General features: G+C 38.6%; 1 protein-coding gene across 2 annotated transcripts in view; it reads left to right on the top strand.

Annotated features, from left to right (window-relative positions):
* The window catches only part of LOC306882443 (uncharacterized protein), a 43,891-nt gene that overhangs the window by 15,595 nt on the left and 8,771 nt on the right, over positions 1–19,525 (top strand). Inside the window, exons 8-22 of one of the 2 annotated variants that reach the window (XM_079437058.1) lie at positions 2,968–3,027; positions 3,142–3,301; positions 4,209–4,619; positions 4,815–7,157; positions 7,263–7,328; positions 7,828–10,328; positions 10,420–10,456; positions 10,897–11,097; positions 16,771–17,017; positions 17,112–17,266; positions 17,393–17,441; positions 17,674–18,204; positions 18,982–19,033; positions 19,244–19,278; positions 19,368–19,479. In XM_079437058.1, the coding sequence (XP_079293184.1) occupies positions 2,968–3,027; positions 3,142–3,301; positions 4,209–4,619; positions 4,815–7,157; positions 7,263–7,328; positions 7,828–10,328; positions 10,420–10,456; positions 10,897–11,097; positions 16,771–17,017; positions 17,112–17,266; positions 17,393–17,441; positions 17,674–18,204; positions 18,982–19,033; positions 19,244–19,278; positions 19,368–19,479 (6,960 nt within the window). The remainder of the gene's footprint in view (positions 1–2,967; positions 3,028–3,141; positions 3,302–4,208; positions 4,620–4,814; positions 7,158–7,262; positions 7,329–7,827; positions 10,329–10,419; positions 10,457–10,896; positions 11,098–16,770; positions 17,018–17,111; positions 17,267–17,392; positions 17,442–17,673; positions 18,205–18,981; positions 19,034–19,243; positions 19,279–19,367; positions 19,480–19,525) is intronic. The other variant, XR_013785243.1, reaches the window with a different exon arrangement.

Here is a 19,525-nt window from a genome sequence, read left to right as displayed (position 1 = left end):
AAAATCGTTCTGAAAATTATTCCAACGATACCGTTTCTCTGTGCCTTTATCGTTGTAGTTGTGGTGTGGACTCTGCTAGTATTGAGAACGATTTTTAGAACTATATCTTTATCGTTATCTTTATAGTTATCGTGCTTGGTCTGAATGGAGCTTTACTCACCCTCATGATGTTCCAAAACTACTGACTTTTGAAAATAGCATTTGGAAGTAAAATAATGATAAATGTCACTGTTCATCAACTCATGTTATTGAACAGAATTAAAGCAACACTGAAATTTTACATTACAATTAGTATTAAGCTGCTTTGAAACAATCTGTATTGTATAAAGCGCCATTTAAATAAGTGCAATTTCATTTAATTAATTAAATGCATTTTAAAGGAATAGTTCACCCAAAAATGAAAATGTTTTGAATATTTACTCACCATCAGGCCATGCATGAGAGGTAGATTAGTTTGCTTCTTCATCAGAACAAATTTGGATAAATTTAACATTGCATCACTTGCTCACCAATGTGTGCTCTGGAGTGAATGGGTGCCGTCAGAATGAGAGTCCAATCAGCTGATAAAAACATCACAATAATCCACAAGCAATCCACGAGTCTCCAGTCCATCAATTAACATCTTGTTAAGTGAAAGTATGTTTGTTTGCCAGAAACAAATCCATTATTAAGATGATTTTAAACTTCAAACTGTTGTTTCTGGCTAAAATACGAGTCCTTTATTCATAATATTGCTTTCTCTTGTCTGAATCAGAAGAGCAATATGCACACCACCGTTTACAAGTGAAAACAGTTCTAAACAAATATGTCTGTGGATTTTGATGTGAAAGGACAACAGTGGATTTCTCTGGATGAAGTGTTATTATGGATTTTGACCAGAAGCAATGGTTTAAAGTTAAAACATCTTAAATATGGATTTGTTTCTTACAAGCACACACCTTTTTGCTTTGCAAGACATTCATTGAGGACTGGAATCATGTGGACTATTGGGATGTTTTTATCAGCTGTTTGGACTTTCATTCTGACGGCACCCATTTACTGCAGAGGATCCTTTGGTGAACAAGTGATGCTAAATTTCTTCAAATCTGTTCTGATGATGAAACAAACTCATCTACATCTTGGATGGCCCGAGGTGATTACATTTTCAGCTAATTTTCTCTTTTTTTTAGGTGAACCATTCCTTTAAGCTGTGTACATATTTTGAACAGAAAAATTTCACATGCAATTTTATTATTAAAAATTCAGCAATCAGTATTCACATTCCAAAGTTAATTTCCAAAAGCATTATTATAATTTTTTTTTTAAATATATGCCTCCTGGAATTTTCAGCAGACAATTTTCTGTCATTTTATTTTACGTTACAAATTTGCTTCCGTATATGTAAATTCCGTGGACATGTTGCACATACTTTACTGTTTACTTCCATATGAACCTGAATAAATGTAAAAGAATTGTAATTTTTGGGTGAACCTGAACCCTTTAAATGGTTTCCTCTCTGCACTCATCTCCTCATCATTCATTCTTCTTTTGTAATCATTCTCTCCTTTTTCTGTCATCTTCCATTCTCATCTGGTTAATGTCAAACTCAGAGCCTCTCCCAGAGGTCCAGACGTCCGAATGGAGGCATCAGGTTGTGCCCACAGTGATTAGACCTAATGTGCGCAGACCAGTAGCCCCTCTTCCTGTTAATACCCCTGCCTCTCCTTTCTCTTCCTCTCCTTTCATTCTTCCTTCACCCTCATCCATGATCCCTGACCCCCACATTCATGCCCAAACGTCCACTGTAGCCCCTGATATCACCTCCATTTCAGTCCCTTGCACTGACTCACCCACAGGTACATATGCTGGCCTGAACCTTTATCTGTGCTTTATTCTCATTCTGTTTGTTTAATGTGAATGTGTGTTGTACATTGAGTAGATAACAGAGAACTGATTTGAAATGTTTTGAGCTTGTGAGATCTGTTTTGGATTACACTCCAACATTTCGTGCATAACAGGACAGTGTCAGAAGGCCAGACATTCCATTCTTCCCAGTGGACTGATCCATCATAACTATAAAACTGTTCAGTATTTCCGACTCACAGATTTTTGATACATTGTCCTAAGACAGTATTACCTTAATATTTAAGTTTTACTGTAGTGTATTGAATTGTTACTTTTTCCATAAACACACAAAAGTTTCAACAAGACAAGCTTTTGTAAAAGAAAACATAATTTGGAGATTATAAACAACAGTCATTATTTGCTAATTATTTTGCTAAAATTATAGTCATTAACATTATTTGCTAATTATTTTGTAAATCATATATTGCATGATGTTATGCCCCCTGGAGGACACATGAATGAAACTACTTGGAAAAAACAAACTGTAAATATAAAATATACTATTGTTTAAACAATTGAGGTTGGTAAGTTATTTATTTATGTATTTATTTTGCTGCTCAATAAACATTTCTTATCATTATAAATTCTGAAAACATTTTTTTTTAGAAACAGTGATACCTTTTGATTAATAGAAAGTTTAAAAGAACAGTGTTTATTTAAAATTGAAATGGTTTGTAAAAATGCAAATGTATTTAGTCTCTTTTGACCAAATTCATGTATTTTTGCTAAATAAAAGTATTAATTTCTTTAAACACTAACCTCTAGTGTATGATGTTAGATGTAGCGTATAACAGATACATGCATGATAGATTGATAAGTTGCTTGTTGTTACATACATGTTGCTTGTGTGATTTGCATGCATTTTAGTAAATACTGAGCTTAAAAGCAGATCTGTACCTTAACAAACATGTATGAGACTTGAACTTCCTCTATTCCATATTATGTTCTGTGTTAACTGCAACAGATGGATAAGATTTTTAATAATGCCTCAGTAGAATGCTGGAATGCTGCTTTAGTGCTTAATATTTTGTTATAGATATACTATATTATATTATTATGACATATTTTACATTTCTGTTTCAGAGCAACACAGACAGTTAAGTGTATTAGCAGAGGAGGAATGTCCCAATACAGTGACTTCTAGTGAGTATACACTACAGCTTTAACAGCTCACCTCTCATTGTACTGTATATAAATTTGAGTGTTTTCTTTGACATATTAGTAATTCTTGTGTGATGTCTGGGCATATTTCTACAGCTGATGAGGATGCAGACGCTAAGCCCACAGATGTTCATCAAAACCATGAACCTCACCCTCGCAGAGCCGGAGTCATCAGTATAGCCAACCAAAAACCAAACAGCAGTATGGACAAGCAACGGCCTGTTTTTGGACTTGAGGTTGTGCGGCCTGCAAAAGGGTGAGTCATATGTAGTTTTGCTGATTGGTTGATTTTAATAACAAGTGCATTGGAGCAGAGATGTTCACAAGTCTTTAACCAGGAGTCCGAGTCAAGTCTGAAGTCTATAAAAATGCGACTTGAGTCCTAGTCATTAACTCGAGTGCCCATTTCTGCATCGGAGTGAACAAAGCACTGACAATTTGATTTCAATATCTGGAATATTGAAGTATATTGAGTGTTGCATTTACTACTATGGGTGACTTTTTTGGGAAATCTTTGATGAAATAATAACAGCCTAATGTATTTTATTTTATTATTTTATTATTTTTTTTTTATTATTTAATTGTAATTAATTATATTTTATTTTTGTGTTTGTATTGTATTATATTATGTTGAATCAACCTGAATGTTGTTTGGTGTGTTTATAAATGCCGATAATCACTTACAACTGTGAGGACTTTAACCCTGCTCTAAAACCAAAAGTTAACATTGTTATGAAATAAATTGAATCAAATTAGGCAACTGACCGCAAGGTCACAAAAGCACCAAAAGAGTTTTGAATTTTACGTTTTAGAAATGGTTACTGACTTTTTGAGGCTATTGGGTTTCTTTGGTTTAAATTCAGGGTTAAAGTCACTTAATTTGCTTTGCTGTATTAGTTTGTATCTTAAAACACAAGTTGGCACATTGTAATGAAGGAAGGGAAAAAAAATATATGAGCATGTTGTTCATACAGATGCCAGGAGCATGAAAAAATGGTTTAAAAACTACTTTGCGTTTCAGCATGGTCTTTCATTAACACTTCATTTCAGAGAAAGGTAATTCACATTGTTTCAAGGTGATGCAATGCAGTATAATTTAGATTGTTTTCGTTCTTGCTGTCTTCCCAGCGCACTTCATCAGTTCTGATGTGTTTTCTTCTTAGACCAGAGAGTTTGACCTCTCTGCTGCCCAGTGACCAAAAGTCACCTTCTATCTCTGATGTCACATATTTTGAGCTGCCAAAATCAGAGCTGTATGAAACAGATAGAGTACCCACAAACGCAGCCCTCGAAAATGTTGCAGACCCCGCTGCAGTTCCTACATTCACCGGCCCGTTAACTGACATCCAGGTCAATCAGTCAGAGAATTCACAGAGCTCTGCTGAGCAGGCTGTTTTACACTCAGCTGCACATGAGCAGACAGAAGATGAGAAGATTCCTCATAAAGACAAGATAGAGCCCTTTCAAAGTAGCGTTCAACTAGCAGAAATACAAACACAAGAGGCCAGCCCAGAATCTGTGCCGCAGCTGCTCTCAAATACAGAAATGTCCCAGTCAGATCACATTGATAAAGGGTAAGTATGGAATGATGCACGTGAAGTGTGAAATCTGCCAAATTTACCAGCATAGCTACTGTTACATTTGAAGCTTATGCTATATTAATATAAAATGCAAATACTGTATGTGTCGCGGTCCATTTGCTTAATATTATTCTTAAATCCATTTTATATCCTCCCTCTGATCTCTGTTCTAATGTCCCTGTCCCTCAGCACCAAAAGCATGGTCGCTTTGCTGCCCTCTTGCCAAAAAGAGTCCCATTCTCCTTGGTCGCCATCCATATTAGCTGATGACATAGCTGAGAATCAAATAGGAGACTTGTTTGTAGACCGACTACCTAGGATGAACCAGGAAGTCAAGAAAGCACATGAAGGAGAAAAGCCTAATGTTGACAGTTCTCCATCTGTTCCCAGTATGATATATCTTCTTCCAGCCTGTCCGAGAACTTCTTTTGCACCTGGGATGCCATCTATAACCTTTCAAGACACAAAGTGGCCTTGGGATGAGTCTGTGAAGATACTGAAAGAGTGCATTCAAAAGGAGAAATCATCAAAAATTATTCAAGATATGGATTGCTCATTGTATAACCAAAGCACTGTGGAAAATATGGTATCCCTACAGTTAACTTGTCCAAGAGCTGCCAGTATCCCAGGATTGCCATCTTTGCCATTTTGTATGGTTAGTCTCCTTCCATTATGTCCAGATGTTTCTGTAGTTCCAGGTTTATCTTCAAGATATCCAATCATTTGCACAGATGAAACCTGGCCTAAAGAGAATTTAGTATTTTATTGTAGGAAAAACAAGATTTTGCCAATGTCCTCAATGAAGGTGGGTTTTGAAACAGCAAGAAAGATGGTTGCATTGAGATCATCTTGCTCAGCAGCACCCAAGACTCCAGGATTTCCATCTGCTCCAAAACCAGTTGCACCAAGTATGGTCAGGATTTCACCATGTTGTCCAAAGGTTTCCTGCATTGCTGGATTTACATCTGCAAAAGAACTTGCCAGTCAAAATGCCTTCCAACAGTGGCCACCCAACAATCAATCATCTGTGATAATAGCACAAAGGAACCAGTCCAGTTTGCCTCAAGTTCTAAACATACTGAAAGAGGACCAGTTAACAGAGATGGTGAACTTAGTACCATCTTGCCCAAGAAAAGCAAGGACTCCTGGTTTTCCATCTGCACCAAAACGAAAACAAGACATTGCATTCTGTATGACAAAACTCACACCTCTGTGTCCAACAACCTCTCGTGTCACTGGAATATCAGCTATACATATTCTTACAAGCACTTCAGATTCATTTAAGGAGTGGCCAAAGGACATTACACCATTTTGGATGAAGACGCTAGCATCTCAGCCATGTCATTTAATCTGTCCATGTCCAACTTGGTATGAAGTTACAGAAAGCAATATGCTGTCATTGATACCATCATCCCCAAGAAAAGCAAGAACACCTGGATTTCCTTCTGCACCGTGGCTCATTCCTGAAACACAAATAACGTCTGGTACTCTATCAACATGCCCACAGAGAGCTAAAACACCAGGCTTTCCCTCTTTAGTCCACAGCAAAGTTGATAAGACATTGGTAAATAATTGGCTTTTTAAGGAGAAAGGTTTTTGTATGAGGTGTCCGCCAGTGTACACATTTGACAAGCTAGACATTGCTTATCAGGACAAAGAGCGTTTTAAAGGAATGTATGCTATTTTGCCAAGTTGTCCAGCGAAAGCAAGTGTCCCTGGCTTTCCATCTGCACCAAAGCCCAAGTTAATGGTTTATCTTCTGCATTCCTGCCCAACAGTCTCAAATGTACCTGGGATGCTATCAAGCATAATATCTAAATTTGAATTACAGTGGCCTTTAAATGAAAGGCCATTATGGGTTAAACAATTAAGCAGAAAGACTCAGTCCATACATGCTGTTCCTCTTCAGTACAGAGAAATAAAGGATAAAGCCTTCATTAAGCATGTGGTAGCTTTGCGCCCAACTTGTGCAATCAGTGCTAAATTGCCTGGCTTCCCATCTGCTCCAAGAAAAATAACTGAGAAGAAAGCACCAGATATGGTCTCCCTCATGCCATCTTGTCCACATTTTACAAAGATCTTAGGTATGCCGTCTGTTGACTTCGAAAATGAAGCAATAGATTCAAGTGCATGGCCTCTGGATGAAAAGCAACTGCACAAGAGGACCTCAAAGGATGAGTCTGATATAATGTGTTCTTTGCTGAATCAAACATATGATGACCATCTGAATTTCCACATAGAAGACATGACTATGATTATGCCATCCTGTGCAAAGCAATCCAATATCCCTGGTTTTCCATCCATATATTCAGAATCTCCACATATGCTTTATCATGCAAATAATAGCCAAGTGTCACCAGAAGATGTTGGCCATAAACAAGAAACTTCAGCAGTGCTTAGTCCTGCAGATACTGAGATAGACCTGTCCAGTGCAAACAATTCTGACAATAGTTTTGCATTAGAAAAGACCAAGGAGAATGTGAACTTTTGGGCAAGATGTGAGGAAGGACAGAAGGGAATTCTGGAGAGGGGGTAAGTTCAGAATTGCCCAAGTGTTTTTACACAAAGAAGACATTTTGTATTGCACATCCTGCAGGCAGTGGATAGTGCATGAAATACTTTGACAATTGTTTCTAGGAAAATTCATTGCAGAATGTGGCACTCCATACCAGACTTGCCACTATTACTGACTGTTGAGGAGAGGTGAGTTTTGCAAGGAAACATAAAATAGAGAATTTTTTGCTTTGCCTTGCTGCAAATGCATCAGATTTTTTTTTCACCTGCATAAAACATTTATATCCTCTGCTCTCTTAAAGGCATAGTTCAACCCAAAATTAAAAATCTGTCATCATTCACTCACCTTTTTGTTGTTCCAAACCTATATGCATTTCTTTCTTCTGTTGACACAAATTAACATATTTAGAAAAATACCTCAGTGTTTTTTGACCATACAAGTTTAGAACAACATGAAGATAAGTAAATGATGACAGAATTGTAATTTGGGTCGCCAGTGCTTTTAATATCATAAATTCATAATGGTGTGAAAACTAAGCACAGCTTGTGGGTTGTAACAGAGACAATTTTGGCCTGCATCACGTATACTGAATCAGTTAAATGGCTGCCAGTAAACAGAATGGTGCATGCAGTCAAATCTTCTTGCAACCTCATATCTGACATCTGATTATATGCTTATTTTTCTCAGATGTCAAAGCATAAGTGCTCAGATTCCGCCTTCTGAAAATTACAGAGACAATCTGGTTAAAAACGATGACGTGGATCAAGGTGTATTATGGACATCGCAAGACAGACCAGACCAGTTTGCTGAAGGTTTTAAGCAAGAAGAGACTACAAAACATCATAATAGAATGGTACCTTCAACAGCTGAAGATCAGCCTACAGGACTGCAACAAGAGTGTGTCCCAAACATGGTAGATCTTCTTCCATCATGTCCACTGTTCTCAAGACTTTTTGGATGTCCATCAACAGCGCTATCTAGCATATGTAAAACAGACATAATCAACTGGCCTACTGATTTAAGTATAATTTGGGACGAGCCACGTAACTCACCAAAAAATATTTTAATACCAAACTTGGAAAAATCCCCCTATGAGGCAAATATGGTGTCCCTAACATGCACATGTCCAACTGAAGCAAGAATACCTGGCTTTCCATCTGCTAAGAGACCCACAGAGGCCCCATGTATATTTTTTCCAGAAACATTCGTTGTTGTTGACACATCTTCACAGACCCCAATTCCAGAGGAAAAGCATCATGAGGAGTGGCTGAGCATGGAAACATCATCATTGGAAGAACATTCTGAAGCAAAGCCAATTTTACACATTGAAAGCCCAGTTGAGCATTCAAAGATGACTATAATGATGGTGGATACAGTTCCATTTTCAAAACTTGATTTCACATCTGTTCCAAAGAGTGAAGAAATACGTATTCAATCATGTGAAGTATTAATTCTTCAAGAGTCTACAATTGCTGAGTCAGAACTGAGGGATGATTCCAAGCCTGCAAATGAGATATTAACCATTGTGTCTGAAAATGCTGCACAAATGCCAGATTCTATCCCTGAAACCCAAGCAGAGCCAAATATGTTGGAACTCCTTCCATCCTGTCCGGTGCTTTCTAGAATCCCTGGATGTCCTTCTCTAAGGGTCCTTGAAGGCATGGATTGCATTACTGATCAAGCAGTAATCTTTTGCAATTTATTAAAAGATAGACAGACTGGTATTTTTGACCCCATTAAAGATGAAAAAGACTCCCAGATTATAGCTCTGGCACCAACATGCCCAAAAGCATCATGTATTCCAGGCTTTCCATCTAGACCACATTGTAAATCACAGGTGGAGTTGAACATGCAAAACATTTGTCCCTCTTGCCCAGAGATTTCGCATATAGCTGGTTGTCCGAGCATCCAGAACCCTAAGATGTCCAATTGGCCTTTGAGTACAATTATTTTGTGTTCAAATCCATTAAAGAAACCCCCTGTTGTTTTGGACATGGACAAGATATGCAAAGAAAACCATCATAGAATGTTTGCTTTGGCACCTACATGTCCATCAGTGGTCTGTGTTCCAGGTTTTCCATCTGTGCCCGAGCCAGTAATGCTGCACATGATTCCCACTTGCCCGGAGAAGTCTAATGTTATAGGATTTTCTTCTAAAAAAGAGCATTTAGATTGGTTTGTTGACAAGAAAACATTGTACAATGTATCTTTTAAAAAGCAACCTGTTGTTCTTAATGAAAGAGTTGATTGGCTTAGTGAATTAACCAAAATAATGTTTCCACTGGCTCCAACCTGTTCATCAAAGGCAAGAATACCAGGATTCCCATATGCACCTAAACGCAAAACTTCACTTCCCCCCAGTATGGTTGATTTACATCAGTGCGTTCCAAAGAAGTCAAGAATCATGGGATTCTCATCAAGTGAGGGAATAAATGCAGGAACATGGTTTGAGAATGAAACGCCGCTGTTGGAGAGGCCACTGAGAACAAGGTCAGAGCTGCTTGTCCAGTTTAATTTCGCAACTCCATATAAAGAAATAGACAAAAATATTTTGCAGAGGATGTTTGCACTAGTACCCACCTGCCCAAGAGAACCATGCATACCTGGTTTCCCTTTTGTATCTCAGGTTAAAGTGGAGGCTTTCTATCTCCATAAAGAACCAGATGTAGTCAGCCTTTTGCATTCTTGCCCAATGTTTTCTTTTATTGTAGGTGTTCCTACAGTAAAATCTGTGCCCATAGAAGAATCTCAAGAAAGCATATGGTCCACTCAGAAGCCCATATGGGTTAAACCTCTTAAAGAAAGACCGTTTTGGTCTTTAAGTTATACAAAGGATAATGAAGAGTATTCAAAAACAATGTTCTTGCTTGCCCCTACGTGCCCTGATAAGGCCAGAAATGATGGTTTTCCATGCTCAGAAAGGCTTAAAAAAGTAGAGGGTCCAGTGATAACTGCCTTCCCAGATTCTCCAGAGGCTTCATTCTCTGCAACCAATGAAACAGATTTTAGTCACCTATTCCCTGACGTGCCATGTTCCCTAGTTGAAGCAAGGCTTCCTGATTTCCCAGATGCTTCTACATATGCAATTTCTCCATCAAGTCCAACCCAAGAACACACCAAATTTGAAGCCAAATTTACCCAATGCATAGAATCTGAAAGAAATCAAACACTGGATATAACAGGGCCTGGTAAGAGACCCATTTTTAGAGTGTGGCTTGAACATTGAGCAATATATATTCTCAGAAATCTATAGATTTTTTCCCCCTTTTTTTGTTAAAGAAATAGGAAGTTCTTATGAAATGCTCTTGGCTGAAGGGTGAGTTACAGCATGTTTTTGTGTGTGGCATGTGAAAACATTTTAGAAGTATATTTGTGTTCTTTTGTTGCGTGTGCAATATATTGTTTTGAGATGTTTTGTACATTACTTGAGGCCACTTTTATTTTACTGTAGTTATTTTACATATATTATATATTATTTCTTGACATTGTTGAGGCTTTTAATGGGAGCTTTATATGCAAGCCTGTTCATGTAAAGACAACGCCTATTGTGTCATTCAAAATAATGCAATAAAACATGGCTCAACATGATTTGTTTTGACCTGATTAATATCTTACTTTTTCTTCACTAACTTTGTTACATCACCTGACTGTATGTTGTGCCAAAAAAACACCTTTGGTGCATGTACATGAGAGAGACGCATGGTGCATGTGAATTGCATCATGGACCAGGCTGACTATTGAACTATTCTTTATCAGTATTGAAAACCATGAGGTGAAGTTTTTTCTGGAAGAGCAAGATGTTGGGGAGCAGTCTGCTAGTAAAACTCACGATACTGCAGAGCCTGGAGAGACTGCTATAGCGTTAGGATGGGAAGTTTTGGAGGCAGATGATACTTCCACTGAAAAAGAAGGATCTTCTGGTCTTGTTAGGACTATAGTTGATGTCTTTCACAGAGGGTAAGGTCAAATAACATAACAGGGTGAAATTACTGAGCATGTTTGCTTTGATTTTATTTGAAGAACACTTGCAATATATGTAGACCTGTTTAATTTTTTAGTTAGATTCATATAAATATCCTGAGAAATTAAGAAAACTATTCATACCCATATTCCAATGTGTTCTTTTGTTAAAGTAATTCATTTTCATTAGTATCATATTTTTACATGTATTGTTCTGGAACCTTTTTTTTTTTTTTACTTTTTACATCTCAAGTGTTGCTTTCTTTTAGTTATGAGACAGTTGCTGCAATATTACAGCCCTCTAGCTCTGGGTCAGTCACAGACACGGACACTTTAGATCCTCTCGACAGTCTTTCATCCTCTGTGGTTCCCGAGGACAGCGCCACTGGATGTGATCATTCATTGGAGGTGCTCTTACAAGCAGCCAAGTCTCAAGTCTTTGATTCTGCTGAACCCTACATGTGGCGTTTGGTTGGTGGTTGTTCAGAAACATCACTGTCATCAAAAGAGACTGAAAGCTGGTTCGCTGAAGATGAAGAATTTTGCCTAATGAAGAAGTGGCCCCCTTTAACAGAGGCTGACCTTCATGAGATAACCAAAGAGGAGGAGGACAAAACAGATGTTGACTCGTTGATCCAGGAGTGTACAACTTCGATTCAAGAGGAAACTGGTAATGATGAGATTGTGACAAAAAGTAAAATGTTGAAGGATGAGTTGTCAACCACACTATTTCCAGAGAAGGGGTGAGTTCCTCAGGAGTGTTGCATTCAAACCCAACCTGCAAGTCCTTAAATCGGCAGCACGGCTACACTCGTTTTTCTTTTAGTGTTTTCCAACTCACATCTGCACACATTTTGCACTGAAATGGCTTTTGTTTTGTTTTGTTTTTCTCTAAATATTATGTCCATGTGTCTAATTTTGCTTTTTGCTCTAAGATGCAGTGTGTAATTTCAGTGCCCCTAGTGGCACCTAATGGAATTTCAGAAATAGTAATTGTGTCCTGATATGAAACACACCTACTGCCCTTTCATTTTAGCCCCTTCTTCCATTGTTTGGCCAGATGAGTTTTCTGCCCCAAATCAGGCATTGAAATGTTTAAGCAGACTGAAACGATTGTGAAATCTCCACTGTTTTTACTTACTGTTGTATCTACAAATGAAATTGGGAAGATAAATTATTTTAAAACAAAGAAATTACACACTTCACCTTGAAATACATTTATTTGTTCAGCTAAGATTGTAAGTTTTGATCTTCTGTGCTTTTATTACCAAATCCACTATTGTTGTGACTTTAATTTACTCGTTGCATGATGCAAAGCTATGTGCAATTTCTGAAGACAGCATTTCATGCAGTGGTACAACTGCTTGCTAAACAGGGTGTTTGGTTGTGATTTATAAGTGTTTCGTGGTACAGTCAGTGCATTCATTATCTCAACAGAAAATAAAGTAGTGATACTGTATTTTTGTTCTTAAGGCCACAACATCATTTTGTCCAGGAAGTCTCTCTTTTCATCCAACGGACTAAGGATGAATTGCTGGTTGAAGAGAAACCACCTATGTCCTTACTGTCTTCAATAAATTCTCATAACCCAAGAACTGACACAGAACAGACTGTTTCAGCTTCAAAAGAACCTGTGCCACCAAGAAAGTCTAAGAAGCAAGACATTCTTCAAGAGACATTTCCATCATCAACACCAGTTTCTAATCCAGCTGAGCCAACTGCTCAGAGCGACAACATCTGTGTCATAAAACAAACTGATAATTTTTCTCAGAGTACATCACAAATTGTACAGCCAGACACCATCCAGAGTCCTTCAGTTGCAGTAGATGAGGGTACATCTTTAGAAAAGGATCGCTTGACGGATGTACCTGTCCTACTGACAAGCGCTTCTTTTCCTGATGTGACCTCTGTGATAGAAGCAGTTGAAAATGAAGTAAAATTATCCAAAATTGAGATTTCTTCACCAGAACCCAAAGAGAAGCCCACACCCAAACAAATTATAGCATCATGTCATAGCAACAGCAAAGAAAATGTTACCCTAGTGCCTGCGGAAGACACAGTCACACAAGTACGTGCTCCTCAGAGGCGGAAGAATAAAGGTCAAACCAGCAATGTTGATGAAGCTGGTGGAGAGTTTGAAGAAAAGAGTACATTGTCTTCTGTCATCACCAGTATGTCCCAGTATGAAGACAAAAGAAAGACCCATGCTGGTGATGAATTGAGCATGAAAGACCCGGTACAACTGGATTTGAATGTTCCTGAGGTGTCGGAAGTAAAAATGCTAATCAAATACTCTGATCTTCCAGTCCCAGTGCCACGTGTAAAGAAACGTCTCAGTGGATCTTATGTAGATGATCTTTCTTCTCCTTCATCCATCCCTTTATCTGAAGCAGATCCAGGTAGCATTGTTCTCCAAACAGAAGACCATCAAGATTCAAGTCTTCCAGTCCCAGTACCACGTTCAAAAAAACGTCTCAGTGGTTCTTATACAGATGATCGCGCAGCCCTTTCAGCCACCCCTTCATCTCAAGCAGATTCAGACAATATTTTTCTCAGTACAGAAGACCATCAAGATTCAAGTCTTCCAGTCCCGGTGCCACGTGTGAAGAAAGGTCTCAGTGGATCTTTTGCAGATGATCTTCCAGTCCCTTCATCCACCCCTTTATCTGAAGCAGATCAAGATAACATTGTTCTCCAAACAGAAGACCATCAAGGTTCAAGTCTTCCAGTCCCAGTGCCACGTTCAAAAAAACGTCTCAGTGGTTCTTATACAGATGATCGCCCAGCACCTACAGCCACCCCTTCATCTGAAGCAGATCAATGTAACATTGTTCTCCAAACAGAAGACCGTCAAGATTCAAGTCTGCCAGTTCCAGTCTCACGTGTAAAGAAACGTCTAAGTGGTTCTTTTCCAGATTACCTTCCAGCCCCTTCATCCTCCCTTCCATCACAAGCAGGTTCAGATAGCTTTGCTCCCCAAAAAGAAGACCATCAAGATTCAAGTCTTCCAGTCCCTGTACCACGTGTGAAGAAACGTCTCAGTGGTTCTTTTTCAGATGATCTTCCAGCCCCTTCATCCTCCCTTCCATCACAAGCAGGTTCAGATAGCATTGCTTCCCAAAAAGAAGACCATCAAGATTCATGTCTTCCAGTCCCAGTGCCACGTGTGAAGAAACGTCTCAGTGGTTCTCTTTCAGATGATCTTCCAGCCCCTTCATCTTCCCTTCCATCGCAAGCAGTTTCAGATAGCATTGCTTCCCAAAAAGAAGACCATCAAGATTCATGTCTTCCAGTCCCAGTGCCACGTGTGAAGAAACGTCTCAGTGGTTCTCTTTCAGATGATCTTCCAGCCCCTTCATCTTCCCTTCCATCGCAAGCAGTTTCAGATAGCATTGCTCCCCAAAAAGAAGACCATCAAGATTCAAGTCTTCCAGTCCCAGTGACACGTGTGAAGAAACGTCTCAGTGGTTCTTTTCCCGATGATCTTCCAGTCCCTTCATCAACCCTTTCATCTCAAGCTGATTCAGACAACATTGTTCAAAATAGAGAAGACCATCAAGATTCAAATCTGCCAGTTCCAGTCCCACGTGTGAAGAAACGTCTCAGTGGTTCTTTTCCAGATGATCTTCCAGCCCCTTCATCCACCACTTCATCTCAAGCAGATTCAGACAACGTTGTTCTCCAAACGAGAGACCCTCAAGATTCAAGTCTGCCAGTCCTGGTTCCACGTGTGAAGAAACGTCTCAGTGGTTCTTTTCCCGATGATCTTCCAGTCCCTTCATCAACCCTTTCATCTCAAGCTGATTCAGACAACATTGTTCAAAATAGAGAAGACCATCAAGATTCAAATCTGCCAGTTCCAGTCCCACGTGTGAAGAAACGTCTCAGTGGTTCTTTTCCAGATGATCTCCCAGCCCCTTCATCCTCCCTTCCTTCTCAAGCAGGTTCAGAAAACATTGTTCCCCAAACAGAAAATCATCAAGATTCAGTGCCACATGTGAAGAAGCGTCTAAGTGACTCCTTTCCAGATGATCTCACTGTTCCCTCGAGTTGTCCACCTCCTGTAGATTTACTTAACATAGGAGTCCTTGAAGGAGTACCAAGTGATGTAAACATGCCCATCCCAATTCTCCACTCAGAGAAACTCAGTGATAAGTTATCTGATGAGAACCTTCCAAGCTTCCCTCAAGAAGAAGAAGGCAAGCTTCATCTCTCAGAAAACAAACAATGTTCTGTTGAAGTGGACACGCAGGTGAGGGCAGAAGCAGAGATTGAGATCCTTGAGGATTCCACCACCTCAAGTGCCAATAAAGTAGAGCTAAACAGAAAAGGCCCGGAGGAGTCTGGTTTAGAACCTGTTGGCCAGTTACCCGATGTAACAGTTATCAGTGAAAAGCCTACGACTGGTTCTCCACTTGGTGAACATTGTAAGGACAAATGGGAAACAGACCAACAAATTGAAAAAGATAAAAGTGTTGAGGAAGAAAAAGATGCTGTACATTCTGGAGATGATGAGGTTGATTTGAGCATGGACACTGTAGATGACACAGGTGTTATCATAGATGTATTTAGGTAAGTTTCATAGGATAAACTGTAGCAACATTTGTAGACAGTATAAATGGCAATTTTTGACAAAAGTGCAGTAATATCTCTCTAACTGGTGCTCTAACTGTCTTTTCGTCCAATACTTGTTTCTTTGATGTTGGGTTTTCAAAAACAATGGGTTTAAAATTCATTTATTCATTATGGGTTTGACCCTTCAAATGTGCATAATGTAAATAAAAATAAATGATCATTTGATAAAGATGAAGGCTTTGGTGCTTGTTTAATTTTGTTGTTGCATACGTTGATTACGCAAAACTAAATCTGAATTTATTTTAGGCTTCAGAGATACAGTGCCCTCCAAAAGTATTGGAACAGTAAAGCCCAAATTGCTCTGTTGGCTGTGGAGTCAAGACATTTGCAAATATGATTAAAAGATGAATATGAGACAAAACTACAGAATGTCACATTTTATTATTAGCCGTTTCAACACATACATGTTTTACCAAATAAGAAGAACAGCACTTTTAGAGTTCATCCCACTCATTGATGTGAGCATAAGTATTGGGACAGTTGAACATAAGGCAGATATAAAATATTAAAAGCTATTATTTAGTTGCAGATCCCTTGCACACAATCACAGCAGTGAGTCTGTGACCCATAGACATCACCAGACTCTTGGTCTCATCCTTTGAAATACTTTTCCCAGCCTTTAATGCAGCCAATTCCAATTGTCTCTTGTTTTGGGGAGTTTCTGCCTTTACTCTCCTCTTCAGCTGGTGAAATTCATGTTCAATCAGATTTAAATCTGGAGATTGACCTGACTTTTCCAATACTTATGCTCACATCATATAGGGGGATGAAACTCTAAAAGCGCTGAACTTCTTAGCTGGTAAAACATCTATGTGTTGAATCACCCAATAATAAAATGTGACATTCTGTAGTTTTGTCTCATGTTCATCTTTTAATCATATTTGTAAATGTCTTGACTCCACAGCCAACAGAGCAATTTTGACTTTACTGTTCCAATACTTTTGGAGGGCACTGTATAGCTACATTCTGCAATACTAGTTTATTTAAATGTAAAAATCAGTTTTGTTTAATATTCCTTTTCTTTCTTTAATCCAGACAAAAAGTAGCTGAAGACTCCCCCAATCTTCCTGTTCCAATGCCTCGTGTGAAGAAACGTTTAAGTGCCTCTTTCCCAGAAGACATCTCCATTCCCAGTTCCTCGTCAGCCAATCAACATGAGGTTTCAGAAAAGGCCAACAATGAGCCGACAGTGCCTGTTCGTAATAAACGAAGAGCTGCAGCAGATGCCATAGACCTTCAGGGAAGTTCCACAGCTCACACATTGCCAACAAGTGAAACAGAGGTTGTTAAATCTGCTACTTTTTAATTACGTAGTTCATATTACCGTAGTGACATCAATGAGCAGGTGGTTAATTTGTTTTTGCCTTCAATTCTAGATTGCGACCTTGGTGAATTCAAGTCAGTTTCTGCTAGAATGGTGCCAAAAGGTCACACAAGGTTACAAGGGCGTCCGGATCACAAACTTCAGCACCTCATGGAGAAACGGCCTTGCTTTCTGTGCCATCCTGCATCACTTCCATCCAGATAAAGTGTGGGTGTTTTTTTATGTTGAAGAAGGCATTAAGCTCATTTCATAAATGTTACATGGGTTATGTTTTTTTTTATCAACCTAGTTTTACTCAGTATTTTGTCTATTTTTCTGTTATTCTGTCTTTAGAAATTATGAAATGCTGGATCCATATGACATTAAGCGCAACAATAAGAAGGTGATCCACCCATTTTCAAATTAGATTACTTTTTTATATTTTTAATTTCCTTTGACTGTGATCTAATTGACTGACCCTATTTAATGGTGTTATATTTTAAGTCTAAACTGTATGTTGAAGTTTTACTGTACAAAACAATTTACAAGCCCATTTTTGCTGTGCACTTACCTTAATGATCATGATTCTGTGATCAGCAAATGGCAAAAATTAAGATTTCTTTGTGTATTCATAGGCATTTGATGGCTTTGCTGAACTGGGCATCTCTAGGTTGATAGAGTCCTCTGACATGGTGCTGCTGGCAGTGCCTGACAGGCTCATCGTGATGACGTATCTCAACCAGATCCGCACCTATTTCATGGGCCAGGAGCTCAGTGTGATACAGATCGAGAAGAACAGCAGTGAGTCCAGTTACGCTGTTGGTGAGAAGAGGGAGGAAGCAGACCCTGAAGCTGCTGTTCGCTACTGTGCAGAAAGGCTCCAGGGCAGCGGCATTACTCTAGAGACCAATGGAAGCTTCACTGAAAAGGAGGTCAAGGAAGGTGCTGGTGTTTTGGTGCCACCTCAAAGAACAAAGCGAACGCAGGGCCCGAGCCAGGCTGGAGGATCAGGGGCCCCTCAGGCTCCTGTGGCACCACCAAGAACTCACACCTCAAAGGCTTTTTCTCATCTCAAGGATGCAGATCTTGTTAAAAAGCGCAGATCGAAGTTGCGGGGAGAGTCACTGGATGAGCCTGAACCACACGAACAGCAGAGCGGTACAGAGGTAAAACATTTCAACTATACTTTACCAGTCAAATATTTGGAATTATAAAAAAAAAATGGAAAATTTGCTCACCAAGGCTATAATATATAATTTATTCATGTGATGGCAAAGCTGAATTTTCAGCAGCCATTACTCTTACTCTAAGTCTTCTGTCACATGATCCTTCAAAATCAAACGTTACATTTTAAAATAGAAAACAATTGTTTTTTATTGTAATAATATTTCACAATATTAGTGATTTTACTGTATTTTGGAATTCATAAATGTAGCCTTGGTGAGCAAACCGTGGTGTTTTTGAAAGAGACTTCTTTTAAAAACATTAAAAATTATTCAAATTATTTTTATCACCAGTAATGTTATATTTATATGTTATTTGTCTTAAATTTAATAGTATGGTCATTGCTTGAAGATGAGTTTGAAACACGTACACAAAATTGTTAATATTAACTATAATGCATAAAAGCTAAATGTTTTAAGTGAAATGAGATTTGTAAATGGTCTGTGTACTTTGCAGTTTCATGCATTTGTTATGAAATTCATTATTCAGGATATTGTGATGGCTCTTGTTTACAGTGTGCGCTCTGTTTAATGCAAGTTTTTGAACATGTGATTCATGTTGTTTAAATGAGAAAGTATTGTTTTTGGAACTGGGTTGTATAGCACTGTATTTTCGTCTCCTTTGTGAGGGTGATTATTTTCAAATTTTCTTATAATTGAGTTATCTTTATAAACAGTAGTGTATTACTGAGCTGCTGTGCATCATGTTTTTGTACCCAGGCTGCATCAGTCCAAGCAGAAAGTGAAGCAGCCAAAGGAGGTTCAGAGTCACGTAAGATTTAACTCAAAACACACTTTTCAGGCTATATGTTCAAAGACATGTTAAATCCTTGACTTATGCTGAACATATTTTCCGCAGAATTTAAGAAATGATGAAAGTTTTTTGGGTTGTATACTATTGTAACATGTAAATTAAACAACCTATTGCATGCATTTAAACAATCTGATTCTGATGTTTTGTTCTTCTGTCTTGGTTGTGTAGAAAACGTAGAAGAAACCACTGCAGGAGAGAATCAGGTCATTTGACGATTTTCATTCAACTAAGTCATTTGAAATATTGAGTGAGTTTTTGCATGTGTATTCGTGATGTGTTTGTGTATTTGCAGGATATCAGTCAATATGTACTTAGTGAGATGCAGGCGCTGGAGGCTGAACAGAGGCAGATAGATCACAGAGCAGACATTGTGGAGAGGAAACTGAGAAGACTTATGGAATCTGGTAAATCACTGATTAAAGTAGTTTGGGAGCCTATTTTTACCAAGCA

The sequence above is a fragment of the Barbus barbus genome (assembly GCF_936440315.1).
Source record: "Barbus barbus genome assembly, chromosome: 2".
NCBI classification, from domain to species: Eukaryota; Metazoa; Chordata; class Actinopteri; order Cypriniformes; family Cyprinidae; genus Barbus; species Barbus barbus.
This window is presented reverse-complemented; position numbering and strand designations above follow the sequence as displayed.